This window comes from Lynx rufus, unplaced genomic scaffold (assembly GCF_022079265.1).
Source record: "Lynx rufus isolate CCGP_SWC_20201006 ecotype Redwood Valley unplaced genomic scaffold, mLynRuf1.p SCAF_9, whole genome shotgun sequence".
NCBI classification, from domain to species: domain Eukaryota; kingdom Metazoa; phylum Chordata; class Mammalia; order Carnivora; family Felidae; genus Lynx; species Lynx rufus.
Window position 1 is genome coordinate 108261688 of NW_025814897.1, and position 20708 is coordinate 108282395.

The 20708-nt window shown below is 56.9% G+C and overlaps 1 protein-coding gene across 1 annotated transcript in view; it reads right to left on the reverse strand.

Annotated features, from left to right (window-relative positions):
- NRXN2 (neurexin 2) overlaps positions 1-20708 on the reverse strand; it is a 78614-nt gene that overhangs the window by 56143 nt on the left and 1763 nt on the right. The window contains exons 2-5 of the mRNA XM_047071840.1: positions 20064-20135; positions 15398-15699; positions 1461-1622; positions 333-771 (exon numbers count right to left, since the gene is read on the reverse strand). Of these exons, the coding sequence (XP_046927796.1) occupies positions 333-771; positions 1461-1622; positions 15398-15571 (775 nt within the window). The 5' untranslated portion in view covers positions 15572-15699; positions 20064-20135. The remainder of the gene's footprint in view (positions 1-332; positions 772-1460; positions 1623-15397; positions 15700-20063; positions 20136-20708) is intronic.

The following is a 20708-nucleotide window of genomic DNA, read 5'->3' on the forward strand; positions in this document are numbered from 1 at the left end:
GGTATTTTCTTATTTTCTTCTCTTAAGGACCTCCAGTGTAATGGATGTAGATAATGAAACTAGGGTTTTATAAATAATGAAACTAGGGCTTCAAGGGGTTGAATAAAGGGCCTAAGGTCACACACACAGTAAGTGGGAGAGCAGAGGTGCGACTCCAGGTCTGCTGACTCCAAACACTATGCTCCTTCTGTCAGTGCGCCATGACAAGGAGGGACAGCGAAGGGGCTGACAGGGCCAGAGGAAGGGGTAGGACAGCAGTGGAAGGGACCTGGAAAGAATGTCAGGGTGGGGGGTGGGGGGAGGAGAGTGGAAGGGACCAGAGGCCTCCTGACCTTTGCGCCCGTCCCTTTGGAAGTCCACGTGGCACCACTCGCCATCGTTGACCTTGCGGCTAGATGCCCGCAGCTTGATGCCCCCAGAGCCCATGTCCAGCAGCAGGTAGAGGTAGCCATCCAACAGCTCCATGGCAAAGTAGTCGGCCCGCTGGGCAGAGCTGTGGCTGCCGGCCCCGGCCCCAGCCCGCCGGCCCTGGCTGAAGAGAAGCAGCCCGTTGGGCTCAGTGGTACGGAAGTCTAGGGAGATGGAGCTGGTGCGTCTGGCACTCCAGCGGGGCAGCGCCACAAAAGCCTCGGGACTCTCAAAGGTCACGGGGTCCAGGGCAGCCACATCCTCACAGCGGAATGACAGGTCCCCCTGCAGCTTCATCTTGGGGTCCCCTTCCTTTGCCAGGCGAGACAGTTCCAGCTTGAAGTCATTATTCTTATAGACCACCTGCAGGGAGGGGTGGGGTCAGGGGTGAAGAAGCAAAAGCGGCTCAGGGCCTGGCCACTCCTGCCCAGCTTGGACCTCTGTTCTAGAACTTCGTGCACAGAGGCTGTGAACCAGCACCTCCCTTGCCCCACTTATTTTCCGGGTTCCGTCTTCCAGCCCAGCACTAGCGGGACAGCCCTCATTGTCTGCGGGACTGCGGTTCACGACAATGGCAAGACAATCTCTGCTACCATCTAGTTGACATTTTCCGATTGCCAAAGTATTTTTATTCACACTCTCATCTGCTCCTCACACCCACCTTAAGAAGTAGGCACTGACTACTCATTTTATAGATGAGGAAACTAAGAATTAGACTGGCCAAGGGACTTGGCCAAGGTCACAAAGCTAGTGAGGGGGAAGACCCAGGACCAAACACAGGGCTTTAGTGTTCACGCCCAACATTCTTTCCTCTGTACCGCAGCTGCCCTCCAGGGTCCTCTGAGAGGCTGGGGGACTTCAGAGGCTCAAGGAAATGAGAGAGAAGCTTCTTGATGGAGTCAGTGGGGCTTAGGTTTTGAATAGGAGAGGTCTCCCACCACCTTGGAAGGAACAGAGGAACCAGGCGGTTGGCCAGGTCAGACTAAATCATGCTGAAGACAGGGACCAAAGGGTTTCCTGGCTGACCCCAGACCCTTCCTAGACCTACTCACGTCCTTCAGGCAGCCCATAAAGTTGTTGCTGACGGGTGAGCCCGGTAGGTCAGCCGTGTTGGGACTGCCCCCAATGTAGAAGAAGTCATCAGAGCCCAGCATGGTGTAATCCTCCTGCGTGTAGCCTGTGGTGGTCAGGATCCCGTCCACTGAGATGGTCACCTGCCCAGCCCAGGGAGGGAGGGGGAGAGACAAGGAGACAACCGGCATCAACCCCCTGGGAAAAGCCACGGGCTGGGCAAGGGAGGGGCCAGGGGGCTGCGGGGGAGGGGGACCCCCATTTTTATGTCTGCTTGTCTTGGAGGAGGAACAGTGGGGGGGAAAGAGGGAAGGCGGGAAAGGAGGCAGCACAAGATTTGATGGTTTCAGGGTGGGCTAAGGCCTGCCCCACGGCCCCCAGCTCAGCAGGCAGACGCCTGGAGGGTACTCAGAGGGCTCACCGTGAAGTACACCAAGAAGCAGTTCCTGGAAATGGCTCCAGAAAGGAGCAGGGACCTCAGGACAAGGCCCCATTCTGGGGGGGTGCAATGCACCCTCCCTTCCCTCCTCTTGAGGTGCTCTCTGGATCCTCATGATTTCAGAGCGTCTTTCATAAAGGAGGTCGAAACACCAATTCACCTTGGATCTTGGTGGCTCTGCCTCGCCTGCAGCCCTTCAGAGCACTGAAGAGTCTTTTCAGTCTTAGCCCAGCAGGGAAATGGGAGACAGCAAGGGCATGGGAAGGGGGGCTCAGATACTACTGGGGACGCTTAGAACTTCCTGAGGGATGCATAATGCCCTTCGCCCCTCGGGGCTGATTCCCGCCACCACGACATCAAGGGCTCCCACTGGTCCATGCCCTCTTTCTGAGTCTGTCTCTTTACTTCCCAGGTCCCTCTGTGGCTCTCTCGTCTCCCAGGGAGAGGGTAACCCTTCGCCAAGTCACCGGCCTGAGCTTTTTCTTCATCGTCTTCCCTACGAACATCACCACTGTTACTCAGAGCCAAGTTAGGGAACAGAGGGTAACGGGGCTAACCTCATGACACCTTAACCCTGGGCTGAAGTCAGGTAAGAAAGCAACATGGGTAAGGATGGGGGAGTCATTCAGCATTCCAAAGAGGTGAAAGGGGCTCAGCAGGGGCCTGATGAAGGCAGAAGTGACCTTGGGGAGCAGGGACAAATGCAGGAAACTCTGTCTACCCACTCCCCAAATGCCCACTTGGTCCCCAAAAAGTTTAGCCATAGGAGCAGCCCACAGGGGCTCTAGAGACCCAACAAGGTTGTAGGGGAAGAGCCAAGGGCTTCAGGACCACGAGCGCTCGCTCTAGGAAGGCCGTGGCTTAGGGCGGTCGCCTGGGAAAAGCAGACAGGCTCCTGCAGGAGCCATCAGGAAGCTGGCTCACGGTGAACCCCGACACTGTGCTTCCAACAGACCACAGCTCACCCCCACTTCCCAGGCCCCAAACATGCTTTAGCACCCCCTTGTCAGGCAAAATCTGGAGGTTTGGGCCTTCCAGTCACATCCTGGGATGTCCCCACCCACACCAGTCCATACGCACATGCCACCAGCCGTCTTCCCGAGACTGGTCTCCGGGGTTCCATTGTCACGGGGGTGGAAGGAGGATGTTAGGAATTCCTAAAGAACCTGGGCAGAATGAGGCAAGGGGAGCTTCCCCCACAGGGCCCCCGAGTCCCCCTCGTGCTGGGCTGGGGCCTCACAATGAGTCGGGGTACAGCTGAGCAAAGCGAGGGCTGAAGGGGCCCCCTCCTGGGAACCATCAAACCTTGTGCTGGGAGGGGGGCGGGTACCAGGTTCAAGGACAGAAGGCAAGGGGGTGTCTTTGTGGAAGGGGGCAGTTTGAAAGATTTTGAGTCTTGTCTTGAGGGGAGGGCTGGTCATAATGGTTTATTTCTTCTTCCCTCCACCCGCCCGAGGCTGGGAAGCAGGGATCTGGGTGGGAAAGGGAAGGGTCAAAGTATTAGTCACAAAAACATGCAGACAAGATTAGAATGGGCAGAAGGGAGCTGGGGAAAGGGCAGAAGGGGGCTGGGATGAAGGGACAGGATAAGACAGGGAGGGGTGGGAGGTGAAGGGTCTCCTTGGGGCAAATTCAGTTCTATTCTGCCCTGCACCTCCACTCCACTCGTGATGCTACACTGAGACCAGGAAATGGGCCACTAATGAGGTCCTGAGCCTGTGTCTGGTCACCCCAGTTGGAAGGTCAGCGCCTGAGGGGCAGGCCCCCGGCGTGACATGTCCCTGTAACCACACTAGTCCCAGCACAATCCAGGGGCACATCATGGCCATTAAAGGTGAACATCAAGTCACCTTGTGACCCAGGGAAACAGTGGGCTCTCACTGCCTGTGTCCCATCTTTAAGCCCAAAGCCTCAGGAGCCTCGAGTGAACAGGCCTCCATCCTCCAAGACTGCTCTGGTCACGTGCCCCTGCTTCTGTGCAGGGGGAGAGCCCTTCCAGCCCCCTCAGCCACTAAGCTGTGTCCTCCCTCTCCAGGCCCAGCAGCCAGGGCACCAGCTGCCATCTCCCCCACCCTATGGGCTCTCTTTGGCCCAATCCATGCAGTGAGCTCATCTGCCTTTGCCATTCTAGAGTCAGAAGGACTCGACCTTTGGGGGGCGCTCTCCTCAACTCCCCTTCAGACTAGGCATGAATCTGACCTTGCCCACTACAGCTTTATGCAAATCACTGCCATGGGGCGCCTCTTTTGGGGAAAAAACCACCCTCCTGTCTGTCCCCCAGATTTACAACTATTTTTTTAGAGCAGCCCTGGCCCAGGGGCTGGGGGAGAGGGTAGCAGGAGACAGGGTAACATACGGAGGTGCACGGAGGAAGGGCGGTCAGCCTGGGGGTGGAGGAAGTTGAGGTAGAAAGGGGGAGACGGGCACTGGGTTGAAAGGAAGCCAAGAGTAGGGGGGTGGAGGACAGTCTCTGGGGAAGGCAAGGAGGGAGATGACGGAGATTAGTAAAACCCGACTGTTCCCTCAGACAAATCAAAGTCCAGACACAAAAATGGCAGGTTCGTTAGTAAAAGCAGGAAACAGGGGAGTAATTCCCCCGTCCCCCTCCACCCCAGGGGTTTGTGTTGCCCCTGCCCCCCAAGCCCCCCCTCCCCGCGCAGCTTCTGGAAGGGGTGGGGCCGGCGGGGGAGGAGGGCAGGGGGGCCGTGCGACAGAACAGCCTCTGCAGCTAGGGCACATGCAGGTTAGAGGGCCACGGGTGGGGGGCCAGGCCCAGCAAGAGAGGTGAGAGAAAGGCAGCCGCAGGTGAGAAGGCATGCGGGGCCAGGGGAGATGGGGAAGAGCGGAGATGGAGGTGAAAGAGCTGTGGGCGCAGGAAGGAGAAGCTTCCTTCCAATGGAGGAGGGGAGAGGAGTCGCCGTGAGGACAAAGACATCTATGGGTGGAGGAAAAAAGGGAAGAGACATGAGGCTCAGATCTTCCTCACCAGAGAGTGACTCAGACGCTCATTCCCACCACCCATTCACTACTGGTCACTGACCCAGACACACCTGCTCACACGCCACATCCTGCTGGGGGCAGGGGCTCATTTCCAAGCAGCCATCTTTCCGTCATCAGGACCACGGCTAGCACCCGAGACACAGCAGACACTCCGCACTCAACCCACACCAACCCATCAACGCAGACAGCCAGGGCCCTGACTGGGGACTGAGTAGGCCAACGGGAATGAGCCACAGCTCTGCCCTGGAAGAACCAGGCCCAGCTAGGGAAGAAGGGGTGGAGCACCGAAGACGTGGAAGCCCAGCCTCCCTCCACGCCCCAGGAGCACGGAGGGTGGCTGGAGGTGGCTACCAGGGGCAGCCTACGACCTGGGCGGGGTCTCAACCCTCCCTGCCGGGCCCACCTCTCTTCTGCTCTTCGGCTGGGCTCCTCTTAGGGAGGCTGGTAGGATGTGAAACCGGGCTCTATAGCCCCTCAGGTACTCTCCGTGCCTATCATGACCCAGGAAGAAAGGCTGAGGAAGAGGGAAAGATCCTCTGGCATCATCCGGATCCCTTCCCAGCTGCCTGCTAGGATCACAGGGTCACTGACCTCCCCTTCAGGGGAGAATAATATTGTGAGCATGGGTGTTTTTGACTTGTGGATGGGCTAGATGGGTTTCTGGGAGTTTGAAAGCCATTGACAATGTATGCAAAATTGCCTCCTTAGTCCATTGCCATCATCAAATTCTCAAAAGGATCTATGAGCCAAAGATGGTTAAGAACAACTAGTTTAGGAAGAACAACTAGTTTAGGCAGAAGGCCTGGGCTTCCCTTAGGATTGGGTGGGGTGGGAGTAGGGCAGGAAGACAGGGGAAGGACGGCTGAGGGAGGTCATGCATCCCTGCTACATGTTTAAGTTCAGCCATCTGTTTGTGGTAGGGAGAAGCTAAAGAGAGAATCGGGTTGGAGATAGGAAAACGACTTAGCCAGCAGTCATGGCCTGACAGTGAACCCTGACGTTTGGATTTGATGAAGCCTGGGACTAGAGGAGAAAGACTCCAGGCCAGAAACCTTGAGTTCCTGTGCAACCTTTACCATTTTCCAGAACAATCTCTGCCTCTCATCTGTAAAAGGGGTTCAGTGACCTCCATCGCCCACACTTCTTCCAGGCTGACCATGCAGATTAAATGAGGTAACCGAAGGGAAGGCACCGGACCTTTCCATAACTGTCATGTAGTCCTGGGTTTTCTCTAGGCCTCAGTTTCCCCCTCTGTTAACTGAGAACAATCTCTGATGTCTCAATCTGGGCATTTGTCAAGTTTAAATTATATTCAGACTGTGAGAGCTGTTTAGAAGAATCACAGACCCCAGTGTATGCACAAAGAGCTATTTTTATTTTTACAAGAAAACTTCGGGGGCAACTGGGTAGCTCAGTCTGTTGAGCGTCCAACTCTTGGTTTCAGCTCAGGTCATGATCCCGGGGTGGTGAGATCAAGCCCCATGTCAGGCTCCACACTGAGCGTAGAGCCTGCTTAAAATTCTCTCTCTCTTCTGTCTTTCTGCCTCTCTCCCTCTCTCTCTCCAAAATTAAAAAAAAAAAAAAAAAAAAAAAAAAAAAAAAACAAGAAACAAGAAAACTTCCATCATCCTGACCACATCTAACCCAAACCTCTCAACTGATTGGCCTTTTTGGTCTGTATTCACTCTCTACCCAAGGAGAAATGCTCAAATAACAAGAAAAGAGACCACATACAAATGCATTAGTAAGATAAACGCAAAACCAACAGGAACCTGGTTGAGGAATACCTGGGAATAATAAGAAAAGGGTGAACCCCGTCTTTTTGGTGCCCCAGGCTCTAACTCCGGTCTTGGCCTGAAAATGCTGATCCCTGGGACAGGTGTTTGACGGCTTATGAGGCTACTCAGGGCACCGAGAGGCAACCAGCTCTGATCGTCAAGCAGTGACGCTCACACCGTGAACTTTAAAAACTTCGAATTTAGCGGGAACCTCCCTTGCCAAGGCTGAAATCAGACAAGGCTGTTTGCCTCTTAACCAACTTCACCGTGTTACTCCGTCTTTCCTCCTCCTCCCCAGGCCAACTCCTGAGGCATTCTGGGGTTTCTTGCAGTTATTTTCGGGACTGATTCCTAAGAAGGGATGATAATAGCGTCTCCAGCGGGGCCAGAGATGATGTATTCTCCAGGGTTCGCTATAGGAAGGGGATCACTTCTTTACAAAACATCCTCACCCTGGAAACACTGAGATAATCAGTTAACATGTTATGAAGATTAATAAAATTATGGTTCCCTGTACAGACCACAGACGCTTTCACTCCCATTACCCTACTTGATCTCCACACTGACCCCATGAAATAGACAATGCGGGTGTATCATCACCCGTTCGGTAGCTGAGGAAACTGACCTTTGGCTCAGGTCCACGTGGTCAATCTGTAACTGAATTGAGACCAGAAGGAAGGTCTACAGCACCCTAACCCCTAGATGGTATTCCCCGGGTGTTTGGGAGTGTGCCACGTGGGTTTATCTTGCCTCCTTTCTGTCCCCAAGGTCACAGGTTGGCTGTCCAGGGAAGCTCTGTAAAGAAAGGGTCCAAATGCCCGGCTCCTGACAGGCACTCAGTGGCCTGGCCTGAGGGGTGGCCAGCACCTAACTTCTAGAAGCAGCAGCTGGAGAGCAGAGCCTGAGACATGGGGTGGTGCTGGGACCACCACGTGGTTCCATGGGAACCTCAGGGTGCCTGGGAGTGGCCAGACGAGGTCTTGGAGCGGGGAAGGGCGGGGCTGGCTGTGGCGGTGGGCACTACCTCGGGGACAGGGCAGAGGACAGGGCTACCGTGGGTCTGTGGGCGCAGGGAAACACGGGTGCGTGGAAGCATCAGGACAGGCCAGACGTAGCCTCACAGGTGGAGCCTCCTGGGGAGGTGGGGGGAGCCACTCAGCCCCGGAGCCCCAGCTATCGAGCTTCCCTCATCGCCAGCCAGCCACACGGATCTGGGAGGCTCGGAAGGCCAGGCAGCTGCCCCAAGCAGCGCAGGCCCCGCGGGAGCAGACACATCCATCTGCAAGGTCCCCAGCCTGGCGCTCAATCACTCTGCATTATTAATAGGCGATGAGTAACCGCCGGCTGCTGCAAAGCCAGGACGGGCAGGCACGAGGGAATCCCTGGGGATGGCACACGGCACAGCCTCCAGGCGCACGCTCCGAAGCCAGGCAAGGAGCAAAGAGCCAGCCCCAGCTCCTTCCCTGCTCCTGCCATCACGGCCCCCAGACCTCAGGGCTGGCCCCCGCGGCCCGCCTCCACACGGAGCCCTTCCCCGACTCAAACGTACACACGGTCCCGCGGCCCCCCTGCTCACTCCCGCGCTTACACGTGTGGAATCACCCGCAGAAGCCCCCCCACACACACACACAGCACGGTCTCCCACTAACACCCCCTAAATGTCACACCAACATTTACACACAGCCGCACCCACACACCAACACACACCAGCTGCGTTTACACAGACACCCACATCAACACTCACCGGGACTGAGCCCAACCCAAACAGCGGAGCTTGGCAACAACTAGCCTGATTCACCCCTGCTGCACCTCCTCCTCTCATCCCCTCAACAGGGAAGGTAACCACCCTGTCAGAGGCCATGCAGGACAGGCACGGGGCACAGATCAGGGGAGATGGAGGGGAAGGAAGACAGTGTGAAACACAGTGTTAGTCAGAGCGGCAGAGTGGTGGGGGAGACTGGACGCTATCCCTCATGGGGGGAAAGACCATTCATGCCATGCAGATGTTGGGGGGGCAGACGGAACCACGAACCCTCAAGGCTGAGGAGTGAGGGAGGGGATGTCACCTCTTCCCTGGCAGCCAGCACGGGACAGCCCCCAATCTGGTACAAACTGCCGATCTGAAAGCGCTCTGGACTGGTCCCAGGCCGCTCTGCATCTCACAAGGCCATCCCCCCCTCTGGGGGACTTGCCCAGCTGGCTGCCCCCGGAGGTCTCACTCCCAGCCCCCTCTCCCAACTCGAGGGGCCTGTCCGGGAGCTGACAGTGAGCAGAGAGCGTAGCATGTCATGGGATGGTGTTTTCCATGGATTTTCAGGAGACCAAGAAAGAAACTAAATCAAAGAGAAAAAACGAGGGAGCGGGGTTGGGGGGGGGGCGGGGAAAGGAACAAAATAAAGCAATAGAAATAAGCAGCCTGGCATCGGGGCTGGTCTAACCAGAGCCGATGAACATGGGGCCTGCCCCCAGGTCTCTCTGGCCAGGAATCTGAATTCAGGAGCCGGGGTTATAGGGTTGGGACAGGCCAAATTCCTCGATTTTCATTTGCCTTTTGGATTTGAGTTTGGACCAAAAAAGAAAGAAACGGGGGAAAAGGAAAACTAGAAGAGAGAGAAGCAAAATCTAAAGACTGTCCAGGACGCCAAAAACAATCAGAAGAGCAAAATAACCAAAACCAAACGGGGAAAGGAAACAAAAGAGGGAGAATCGAACAGCTAAAAAAACCCACGGCAAACCAAACGGTAAGACAATTAGAGTGATATCTACCAGATAATGCAGTTTGTTTACCATAGCGTGTCCAATTCCTGCGTGCTTCACCGGAGATATGGGGGAGGGGGTGGGAGGGGCCAAAAAAAAAAAAAAAACAACAAAGACAACAACGAAAGAACGGAAAGAAAAGAAAAATAAAATGACCAACTGTGAAACTCAAGGAAGGAGGAAAAATATATAGCCATATATATTTGGTTGGTTGTTCAGACCCTCCCACCTTAGGCTTAGCGGCAGTATTTTTGCTTAAAGAAAATTAAATTATAATGGGAGGGAGAAATAAAACACACACAAAAATTAAAGCCCTTCTTCTCCCAATCGCCGCCCCCCTCCAACCCCTCCTCTGGATTCCTCTGCCCCCCCAACCCCTCCCGGAAGAGCCGGCTGCAGAGAAGGGGAACAGTTAAAGACCTTGGTTAGTAGAGAAGAAAACAACAAAAGAACTGGACCAGGAAAGCAAAGACTTAAAGATGGCCGACATTCCGCAATGAGACAGAAAGGTTAGTTTGGTTTTTCACTCATACCTCACCCCACCTGTCCCTGCCCATCCCTTGGTCCCCTGGGTTATAAGCGTGTTAGTAACACACACAGAGTCGGCAACGGGGTTTTCCAACAGAGGGTGAGAGAGGGAAGGCAGGGGGTTAAGAAGCAGACCCAATTATGCAGTATTAGTAAGTCTTTTCAGCTGAAATGTTAGGGAATTGAAGGGAAGGTTGGGGGCGGGGGGGGGGGGACAAGGGGTGTGAGAAAGGGATGGGCTACTGACTCGGGTAATGGACAATGGGTTGTTGGCTAACTGGTCAACCAGATGGCTTTCCAGAGAACTGGCCAACTGGCTGACCAGTGAGCGTGTTGAGTTAATGGGTTAACTGGTTGGTGATGGGCCAGCTGTCAGGCTGGGAGAAGAGTGGCCAGTGCCCTAGAGAATCATCACAGGACTGGCTAGAATGAGAGGTCATTTCATTTGGAGGCAAAGGGAAGAGGTTCCCAAAGAGCAAGGGAAGGGATACAGGTGTGTGCTTTCTGTGGGCATGTAGGACAGGCAAACTGATTCAGGGAGTCATGGAGGGGAGGGGGCAGCTCCTCTTTTACTGGTTCTCTTCCGTGAGAAAAGAAGAGAGATAAGGGTCACCACCAGAAGAGGGAAAAGGAAACCTTGCCCTCCATGGGCTGGCACTGGGCTCACTTTCACGGCATACCTAATCCCAAACCCGCCTCCCTCTCCTCCCGCTCTCCCACTCATAGCTGACCCGTCCTTCCTGCCTAATTTGATTTTTCAGAGCCCATATTTCCCCCAAAGTTCCCCAGGTTCTCCAAACACCCCACCCCCATTCTCTGATGTTCCTCTGGGCAATCATCCCTCCTAGCATCAAGTACCCCCCACCACCACGCCTGTAAGTCCCTGGAACTGGTTAACGTTTTCCCAGCAGCCCAGCCTCCTCCCACGCACACCCCATAGACCCCTGAGCCTCTTCTCCCCACAGCCAGCACTGAAAATCCATAACCCCCACACACCACACCAGAAAAAGGGACACAGAGGCCCACCTACCTCTAAAACCCCTTACTCCTCCCTAAGCTATAAGCTGGCCTCTTCTATCCCAGCCTCTAGAGTCCCCACCCCCATGTGGCTCTTCTCAAGGCCAAAGGCAAGGGCAACAGTCACCTTCAAAATCAACCCTGGTCTTTGTGGAGGCAATGTCCGTGGGACTTGAGGCAGCTGCACCGAGAGTTTCGGAGATGATGGGACACCATTGTGTGATGTCCATTAAATACTAAACTACACCCCTGAGAGTATGATTTCGAGAAGTCTTCTATGGACAGATCCATTAGTGACAGCATTGTTATAACCAGTGGGCACAGGACTAACTCAGAAAGACAAGTAATAAGGGCCTCGTATAATGAAAAAAAAAAAAAACAGAATTCAATATTTACCAGCCAGAAGAAGGGCTAAATGACCAATACCAACTACTAGCAACGCAGAAGCAGTTTCCCTAACAGGGAGGCAAGAGTCTCAGGTCAGGTGCAGTGACGGGTGCAAGAGGCTAACCCATAATACGAGAGTTAGCACAGCCGGGTAGTAGGACTGTCGTGAAGTGAAGAAGCCAACTAGTCAGGACAAGGACCGATTGGTTCCCGGGCAGCTAAACCAATTGCATCCAAAAAGACAAGAGTTTTCTGGTGTCACCGACTAGTCCAACAACACAGGGGGTAAAGGTGGGGGTGTGGGGGGAGGGGTTGGGGGTACAATTCTAACTACTACTACTACTCGTTTTGAATGAAGACTGGTTGTGGAGACTCAAATAAGGGGGAAAAAAAGAACAGTTTTCAACTTTCTGGGACAACTTTAATATTTAACAAGCAGAACAGCAAATTAAGAAACGGGACTGAGAGGGAAGAGACGTGCGTTCAAAGCCCGGGACTTCCACTAATGTCAAGACTATCCTGGCTTCCTCTGAAAAGCAGCAAGGTTGGAGTTGGCTGAGACGGGGCCGGGTGCAGAGCCCAGACCAAGGCGATCGTGGCCAAATTAACTAGAGTGGAGTTTGCGCTGGAAACCATTCCTGGTGGCCTGTGACACAGCACAAGCCCGTGCCTTCCCAGACGCCAGGACCTGGAATACGGAGGCTTCAGACTAGCAGATGAACGATAAAGGCTTTTCCCCACTCACAGAATCAGAGGGCTCCTGGAGTCCAGGAGCGTAAGAACGACAGTGCGTGAGGAAGGAAGGAAGCATCAAGTCATTAAGTCACAGAGGGGAGAAGTCAATCATAATACCCAGTAGTAATCTACCCCCCTTCTCCTCTCTCAACTCTGCCCGTCGCTCCAGCCCCTCAAGAAAGCCAAGACCAGGATTATACACTCAAATCGCAAAAATCCGGATGAAGGCCATCTTCGTGGAGCTTGGGCAGGAGAAGCTCGGGACAGAGAAGAGGCGCTCGCTCTGCTCAGGGCTCGAGGGGGCCCATTTTTCAGAGAGACGAGCAGAACACTCAGACGGTCTCAAGAGTTGGGAACATCCAAGAAGGGCAGATCCACAAGACAAATCACATAGTAGAGCCGCCTTTGTATTTCACACCAATTACAGCGGCCGGGCTCTCCTTGGGAGGCAGAGAGATGGGTGCGGCTGCAAAGTCAGACAGACTTTCCAATTCTACCGCTTCCTGACTGGGTAACGTTGGGCAAGTTCTGTAACCTGCTGAGTCTCGACTTGCTCACTGATAAGAATGGGAATATGGCGGGGGGGGGGGGGGGGCGCCTGGGTGGCTCAGGTCATGATCTCTCAGTTCGTGAGTTCCAGCCCCACGTCAGGCTCCGTGCTGAAAGCTTGGAGCCTGGAGCCTGTTTCACATTCTGTGTCTCCCTCTCTCTCTGCCCCTCCCCCCTCATGCTCTGTCTCTCAAAAATGAATAAACATTAAAAAAAAATTTTTTTTTAAAGAGAGAGAGAAGAAATGAATGCAATATGGAGCACACAGAAGGAATACGATCCTTCTAACCCTATCAAGGGCTAGAACGCAGGGTCTCCTAAGGGGGCCCGAGGGGGCACGCCGTCCTGGGTTAGGAACCACTGCTCTAGAGACAACAGGACCCAGTAAATTATTCTTAGAAGCCCTGAAAAACAGGCAGGGGCTCCAAGGGCCTGGTGAGAAAGTACTCAGCCGCAGGCTAGACCTTGAGTGAGGATGATGAATCCAGACCACAGCCCCGAGGCTGACCTTCCCGGTGATGGTCACAAGGGCCGAAACAGAATGGCACCTCGCATTTACGGGTGTGGACTGGAGTCCAACAAATCCCTCCAGAAACCCTTCCTCAAGAGTGCTCTCAATCAAAGCCTTTAAGTGGACACCCTCTTTGGCCCTGAAGGCCTGTGTTCAGGTCACCATGACCGGGCTCTGCTCTGCTCTGACTCATCGTACGAGAGGCCAGAAGGAAGTAGTTCCCAGCAGTTCCCAGCTTGAGCCCTCAACTCTGGGAGCCCCACAAGGAGGACACCACGGGTCGCTGTCCACGCTCGGTGCTGCCGAGGCCAGGCTTCATCCCCTCTGGGTGGCTTTCCTGCCTCCCGGAGCCGCAGACCTTCCCCTCCTCTTGGTGTTCCGCAAGGTCCTAGAATTTTTCAGGACCCTGATGCTCAGCGGGTGCGCGCACGAGCTTTGCTCTGCTAACTTTTAACAGATTCATCCTGACTCCTCGAGAGCAGAGCTGGGAGAGAAGAGACTGTCTTTTCTCCCCCTCTTTTCCCCGCTGGTTTGTCAGTAGTGACAGCACCCGTCCAGCGGAGGGAAAACCAGCAAGGGGCACAGAAGCAACCCCCCCCCACCGCCCTCTCCCGCAAGTATGACAGGTGGGCACGACGCACTCGGGTTTGCTCAGATAACAGTGACAACACAGGACAGCCCTCCGACGGGATCGGAGAACGATGTGACAAGAAGAGAGAGAGACACTGCACCGAGGAGGGTCCCCCCGCCCCCGGGCAGGGGGGGCACGGAGAATAGGCACGTGGAGAGGAGCCCACGACAGGTGGCAGCAGGCAGGGTTAGTCCCAGAGTCCTCCTGGCAGGGGGGAAGGCACTAAATGAGGAGGATTCCCCATTAGATCATCACCCACTGGGGGTGGAGAACAGGTAGGAAGTGTGACGGCAACCAGGATCCCGACTCCCATCAAGGAGCCTTTCGATGGGGGGAAGGGGAAGGGGAAGCGGAGGAGGAGGAGGAGGAGGAGGAGGAGGACAGCGAGGACCAAGACAAGGAGAGAGAGCGGAGAGTCAGACGCCACACAGCCAGATCAAGGCAGTAGAGGGAAGGAGAAGGCCTAACCCGGCAGCAGCCGTGCCTCCGGGGACAGAGACGTTCCACGTTGCTGGTGACACTCGGCCTGCTGGCAATGCAGCTGGAAGACGCTTCCCTGCCACGGGCTGTGAGACAAAGTGGTGAACCCGAGAGAAACGGGCCGGTGGGAGGCTGGCCCCCTGGGCCCTGCCTGAGCGAACAGAGAAAGGAGCCAGGAGGTAGAGACAGGTACCACCCGGATACACAGGGACCCCTCAACAAGGGTCTGGCTTGGGCTCTGCTCGAGGCAGGAGCTTGTCAGGGCTGGAAACAAGCTGGGCCGGGGCAGGGGCAGGGGGGGTGCGGTCACTGCCAAGGCCAGAGACATGGCCTCGCCTGCTCTAGCCTCCCTGGGCCTTAGAAATGGTGGAGAGGCCGCTACTCAGAGGACAGAACGGAGGTCCTCGCCAAGCGGCCAGTCTGGGAGCGGGGGCTGAGGAGACACCGCAGAGAAGAGTCTCGTCCCTCCTGCAAGAGGCTGACCCGAGAGTCCCGTCTGGGCTCCTGCAAGGGGCCTGGGAGCCACGGCAAGATAGCCACGGATTGCTGGGGCAGCCAGGGAGGGACAGGAGAAAGGGGCGTGCTGCCCAGAGTGAGGTGGGGCTGAGCGTGTGCTCCCTCACACCTGCTGCACCTCTACCTCGCCACCACACCCCTGCCTCTGCCCTGGAAAGGTCCCGCCTGAGGGCAAGCCACACCCTGTCCCTACACTACCCCAGGCTTTCATCTGCACCTTGCTGCCCTAGAGTCAGGATACCCACAGCTACTCGGCCAATCCGAAAGGCCCTCTTGCCAGGTCACCCGACTTCTCAGCCCCCAGCCCTTGAAACCCTAGCCACCCCACCGGTGTGAGCCAGACCCTTCCCCTTCCGTCAGGCTCCTGCCCCACGGCAGCTCTGCGGCGTCCCCTGAACTTGGCTTCCTGGTGCCTGCATCCTGCCCGCTGCCCCCGCACTCCCAGGCCCTCACAGCCCGAGCCTTGAACTTCTCCAGAACCACACCTGGCTGCCGGGCCCCCGACGACCCCGTGCCAGGCTGCCTTCTGTCCCCACCCCCGTTGGGCCCCAGACACAGCCGGCCCCCGGCCTTCTTCTTGCTCCCCCTACCTGGCGCAGGTTTCGGGTGACCCGGACGTCGTGCCAGGCGTTGTCGTTGAACTTGCCGTTGACAGGTTCCACAAGGGCCTCGAAGGCTCCTGAGCCCAGGTTGATGACCAGCCAGACGGCCCCAGACTTGAGGGACAGGTTGACATAGTCGGCCGACTTGCCCGTGTGCAACATCAGCCCGTTGCGCTGCAGGGTGCGGAAGGCCAGCGTGATCTCGTCCGTGCTGCTCTGGATGGGGTTGTGGGACAGGTCGTAGCAGAAGAACTCGTTTCCTTTGAAGGTCGCCACAAACTCCTCCTTGCCTGGACGCCGTGGCGTGGGGAAACGGGAGAGGCTGAGTGGGGTGGGGCGCGCCAGACCTCCCCCTGCCCCTCCGGCAGCCCTGGCGCGGGCGTCAGGCCCTCTTCCCCCCACCCCTTCGCAGCCTGCCCACCCTCCTCTCTGCACCCGGCCGTCTTTCCTGTCAGAAAGCAACTTCCCCGTGTCCATTTCCAAAGCGGGAGGCTGCTAAATGGCTCTCACGCTGACAGCTGACAATTCAGCTGCCACGGGGCAGGCAAAGCAGACGTTCTCGCTGTCTCCTCCCTGGCCCACTCTCCGTCCCCTCTGTGGTTTTAACAAAGGGATGTGGAAGAGAAAAGAGGGGCGCCTCCCGACTTCCCCCTGGAGCACCTCCCCTGTTGGGGGGGGGGGGCACCGAGGGTCTCCTGAGTGCAGCCCACCTCCCACTCCTGCCTCCTGTCTGGTGAAGGTCATTCTCAGTGCCCCGGGGACAGTTGCAGGCCTCACGTGGGGGATGGGACCGGCAGGCCTGTTGGGCAACAGGGAGCAGAAAAGGAGGACGGGGAAGCGGTGGGGTGGGGTAAGGCATTGGGAAGACACACGGGAAGGGGATGCACGTGACAGCGATGTGCACCGGGCAGCAGTGGGCCACCGGGTGTGGCTGGTTCCGACGGCCATCGTGCCAGTTATCTTCCCCAGCCCCGTGTTCTAGTCCAGCCTGAGAGGGCGGCGCAGACAGGCCCGAGGCGGGAGCCTCTGACGTCCCAGAGGGCAGGGGTGGGAGCCCTGAGCGCCAGCAGGAGGCTAGGGTTTGTGCACGCGTGCGTGCATGTGTGTGTCCGCGTGTGCCCATCAGCACCCCACACGGGGCTCCCTCCGCGGGCACTTGGCAAGCAGAAGCAACGTGACCGAAAGGGCCTTAGGGATTTGTAGCGTTCAGTAAGTGGGTGACGAGTGACAGGACAGCAACAGCCTGTGGAGGAAAGCTGGGGTCGTAGCCCGACACCTTCACCAGCTAGAGCGCACAAAGTGGGACGAGAAGGGGACACGGGCCGAGGGCAGAGCAGAGGACCTGGACCACAACAGCGACTCACTTGTCCCCAACAGACAGCGGCACGGTGATGGCTCGTCCCGCTCACCGCACAGCGTGGGAGCGCGTGAGGACTGCCCGCACAAAGTCTCTATGGAGGGCGGGGGCTCTCAGTACAGGCCCCCAGGCCCAGGAAGGAGCAGGGTGCAAGGCCGGGGCGCACGCACAGCCCTCAGAAGACACCTGCCCTCCCGTGAGCCAGGCCACGGTGGCAAGCGCCACGTGTGGAAGCCGCGGCTCCCCGGGTGCACTCTCTGCGGATGTCCTTCCCCAGCACACAACAGCCCCGCTTCTCTCCCTCCGGGCAGGCTGCCCGGAGGCTGTCCTCACTGCCTCCGGATGCCAAGGCACCAGCTGCTGCCCCAGAGCCTGGCACCGCGCTCGCTGCAGCTGGCAAGGCCCGGTTTCCTGAGGCCACGGGGCAGCGAGGCCGGTGGGGGCACGGGCAGAACCCCGCTCTGCCTACCTTCGGGCTCCAGCAAGAAGGGCCGGGAAGCAAAAGGGAATCAAGCAGAGACAGCAAGGGCCAGTGAGGAAGAAGGGCGATGCAGAGGGAGGCCACGGAGAGGGGGAAGGATGGCCGTTGGGGACAGAAGGGAAAGGGGAGCCGGCTCGAGCACCGAGGGAGCAAGAGGTGGTGGAGAGGAGAAGTCTGGTTAAAGACAAGGAGCAAGCCTGGAGGGGACAGGAAGGAAGAGGGCCAGCAAGGAAAGGGGGACAGGGACCTCTAGGGAATGGAAGCCAAGGCTTTCTCGGGGCCTGGCCGTTTCCATAGCAACCAGGCCTGCTGCCCAGGCACCGGCAGAGCCAGGGGGCCGGAGGACCAGAGAAAGGAACATGTTTGACCTTGGCTTTGCCACACGTCCTAGTCCCTCCCAGAAGCCAGGCCTCCTCTCCCATTCCCTCACCTTTGCGGCAAAGGAACAAACGATCATTCAAAGGAGAGTCAAACGGAAAGAAAGAATAGAACAATCACGTGAAGAAGTGATTGGGACAGAACAAAAGAGACCAGAGAGGAGGGCCAGGGGCTGGACCACAGCTGCCAAGGCGAAACGAAGAAACGAGGCCATCCCTTGATTCCTCTGGGCTCTGCCTCGGATCTCCTAGGAGAGGAGGCGAAGCCAGTCGCGGAGCCGCCGCAGTCTACGCGTTCTCCAATTCCCGTTGCCGTCAGAGACCCGGACGGGCCCAGAGACAGAAGGAGGCTTGGAGCAGCCAGAGACAGAGGGAAAGAATTTGAGGAGAGGGACAGACAAGAGCGAAGGTGACCAGGACAGCCCAAAGATGGCGGGAAGGACAGAGACAGACCCTGAAGGGGGAGGAGGGCAGCAGGACTTCAAGGGATCGCTGGAGGGGGGGTGGGGGACACTCGCGGTAAGGATTGGGGGACTGCCCTGCCCCGGGGCGCTCAGAGGAGCCAGACCCAAAGCACCAGGGGGCGCTCTCCCCCACCATCCCACGCGCACCACCCGGGGAACTACAACTCCCGGCAGCACTAGAGAAACAATCGCAGCTCCCCATACCCTCCACCGCCCCCCCTTGCACAGGAAGGGGGGGGGGGATCAGGGCTGATACTTGTTCACCTCCCATGGTCAGGGACTACGGAGCCCAAGTGCCCCCAGCCAAGCTGAATGTGGCCAGAAACCAGTTGTTGTGGTCCTGGACTTCTAAGAGCCATAAGGACCAGAGCAGCTGCCTCATTTCCAGGCCCAGCTCGGAGCCCTCCTCTGGGAAGGTCTCCAGCCCCCTTCTGCCCCTCCCTACTCTCCAGCACTACAGCTGTCTGTTCTGCTCATTTGGCACTTACTGCCTAGTAACATCTTGTACTGCTCCCTTGAGAGGAAGTGTGATGTGAGAAAAAAGGCCTGGGCGCTAATGCTGCCTCTTCCACCAGCTTGGTGACCTTGACCAAAAGGCAGATCTCTAAGCCGCAGCTCTCTCCTCTGGACAAAGGAGCTAACCACCGACCTACCTCGCGGGCTGCTGTGGCATCTAGAAAGAGAACAGATGGAATGAAGCTTCATAAACTATAAACTATTCGACTAACAAATGACTCCTGCACTGGTGTGTAACTTTCTGTGTGTGTGTGTGTGTGTGTGTGTGTGTGTGTGTGTGTGTTTGTGTGCGCGCGCGCTGCCTCTTACTCTCGAGACCAATGAATAAATTAAGTCCTCTGGACGAAGTCTGCACTTTTCCTACACCTTGCATGTACCACACTTTCTTGTAGCCATTCGTTGGAATGTCAGTGAGCCCCTTGAGAACAGAGACCATTCACCCATCGAAAATAAATTTGCCGAGCACATGCCTACGCATGTGCCGGGAGCGGTGTGGAAGCACCGGGGAGGGTGTCCAAATGAAAACACCCAATCGCTGTCCCCAGGGAGCTCAGTCGGCTGGGAGAGGCAAACAGGTGAAGTGACAGTTAGGAGGCAGGGTGGCGAGCGATAAAACGGATGTGTAGACAAAGGGGACACCGAGCGGTGTCTGGGTTTGCTTGGGGAGTTCAGGGGAGACTTCCAGTGTGGATGGCCTGGCTGCTTTGTCAAGAGTCGGCTGAAAGAGATACCAGATAGTTGGGGAAGAAAGCAGGGATGGCAGAAATCCAGGCCGACAGAACAGCACGTACTATAGAAGGCAGGCGGGATTCGATAGCCCCAGCGCTTGGCACCCGCGGGAGCCCCTTGACGGTTGCTAACTGCCCATAAACTACTTAGGAAAGAGACTCTAAGAAAGGCAGGCTCGGGGCAGAAAAAGGAGCTTAAAACCCGTAGCCCTGACACAGGCTAAAAGGCCCCGTGCTGGTTTCAGGGGGTTGGCGAGCGTCCGTTTCCGCATCTGTAAACCAAGGGCAACGAGCCCTCCCGCCGAAGGTTGTGAAGGCTCACTTAGGTGACCCGTGCATAAGATGAATGCCACATCTCCTAACCAGAATCCCCCTGGGCGGGCACCTAGCAGGCTTCCCGAACTTGAGGGTTCAACGGGGGGTTTACCCTGCCTCCCCGTCGTTCTACCAGACAAACAGGTACTTTCTAGGGACGGGCCTGAACAATTGCCACAAAAAGACATCTCTTTGTCCTCGAAAAAGGTCATTAGGACGGCCGGGATTTGGGGAAAAAGTGAAGGTTTGTGGTCCTTTACACCAGAGAGGCAGGCCCAGCAGCCTTCGTGGACCTCAGACGCGGTACAAAGGGACACGCTTGTGTTGACTCAGCTGCCCCCCCCACCCCAACGCCAGGAAGTGCAGTTCTGCAAGGGGCGAGGGCTGGGCTCTCTGGGGACCGTAGGGTCACTGACCTTTCGTTGGCTGGTGCACATCGCCGGCTCCTCCTCTCCCGGCCCCCCCCTCGGAGAACAGTAAGGACCCTACTGGAGAAGCAGAATTGGGGAGTCAGGCATGGGGGGGGCTACCCAGCCAGTCCCACCCCAGCCTCGAGGTGATGGAGGGCCCTCTCCGGGGCCGAGGTCCTGCTTGGAGGTACCGGTGGGGCAGGGGTGCTGCTCTGGGGACTCACTTGCTTCAGGGCCTCTAGGGAAGGAGCCAGATGACAAACCGAATCAGCCCCACAGACCCCTGAGACCCACAGCCACCAAGGTCTGCCCTTTGCCCAGGGGTAGAAAGACCACGGGGAGGGAAGAGTGTCCATTGTCGGTTCCGGTTCAGGAGCTCCTTCGTCCCGAGAACGTGCAAACAGGCCAGCCCTCAGGACTGTGCAGGCCCCGGCCTCCACCTCCAGCCTCTCCCTGCCTCTCCCTGCCTCTCCTCCCCACTCCACATCTTTGCTCATCGCACTTCCCCTGCAGAGACTGAGCTGCGGCTCTTCAACTCCTGCAAAAGCCTGACACAGGCTCCCCTCCACCAGAACCTTCTGGATTCACACGCCGGAGACCTCTTGTGTCCTCTGCCCATCCTCAAGGCTAACCTGGCTTTTGGTCTACACC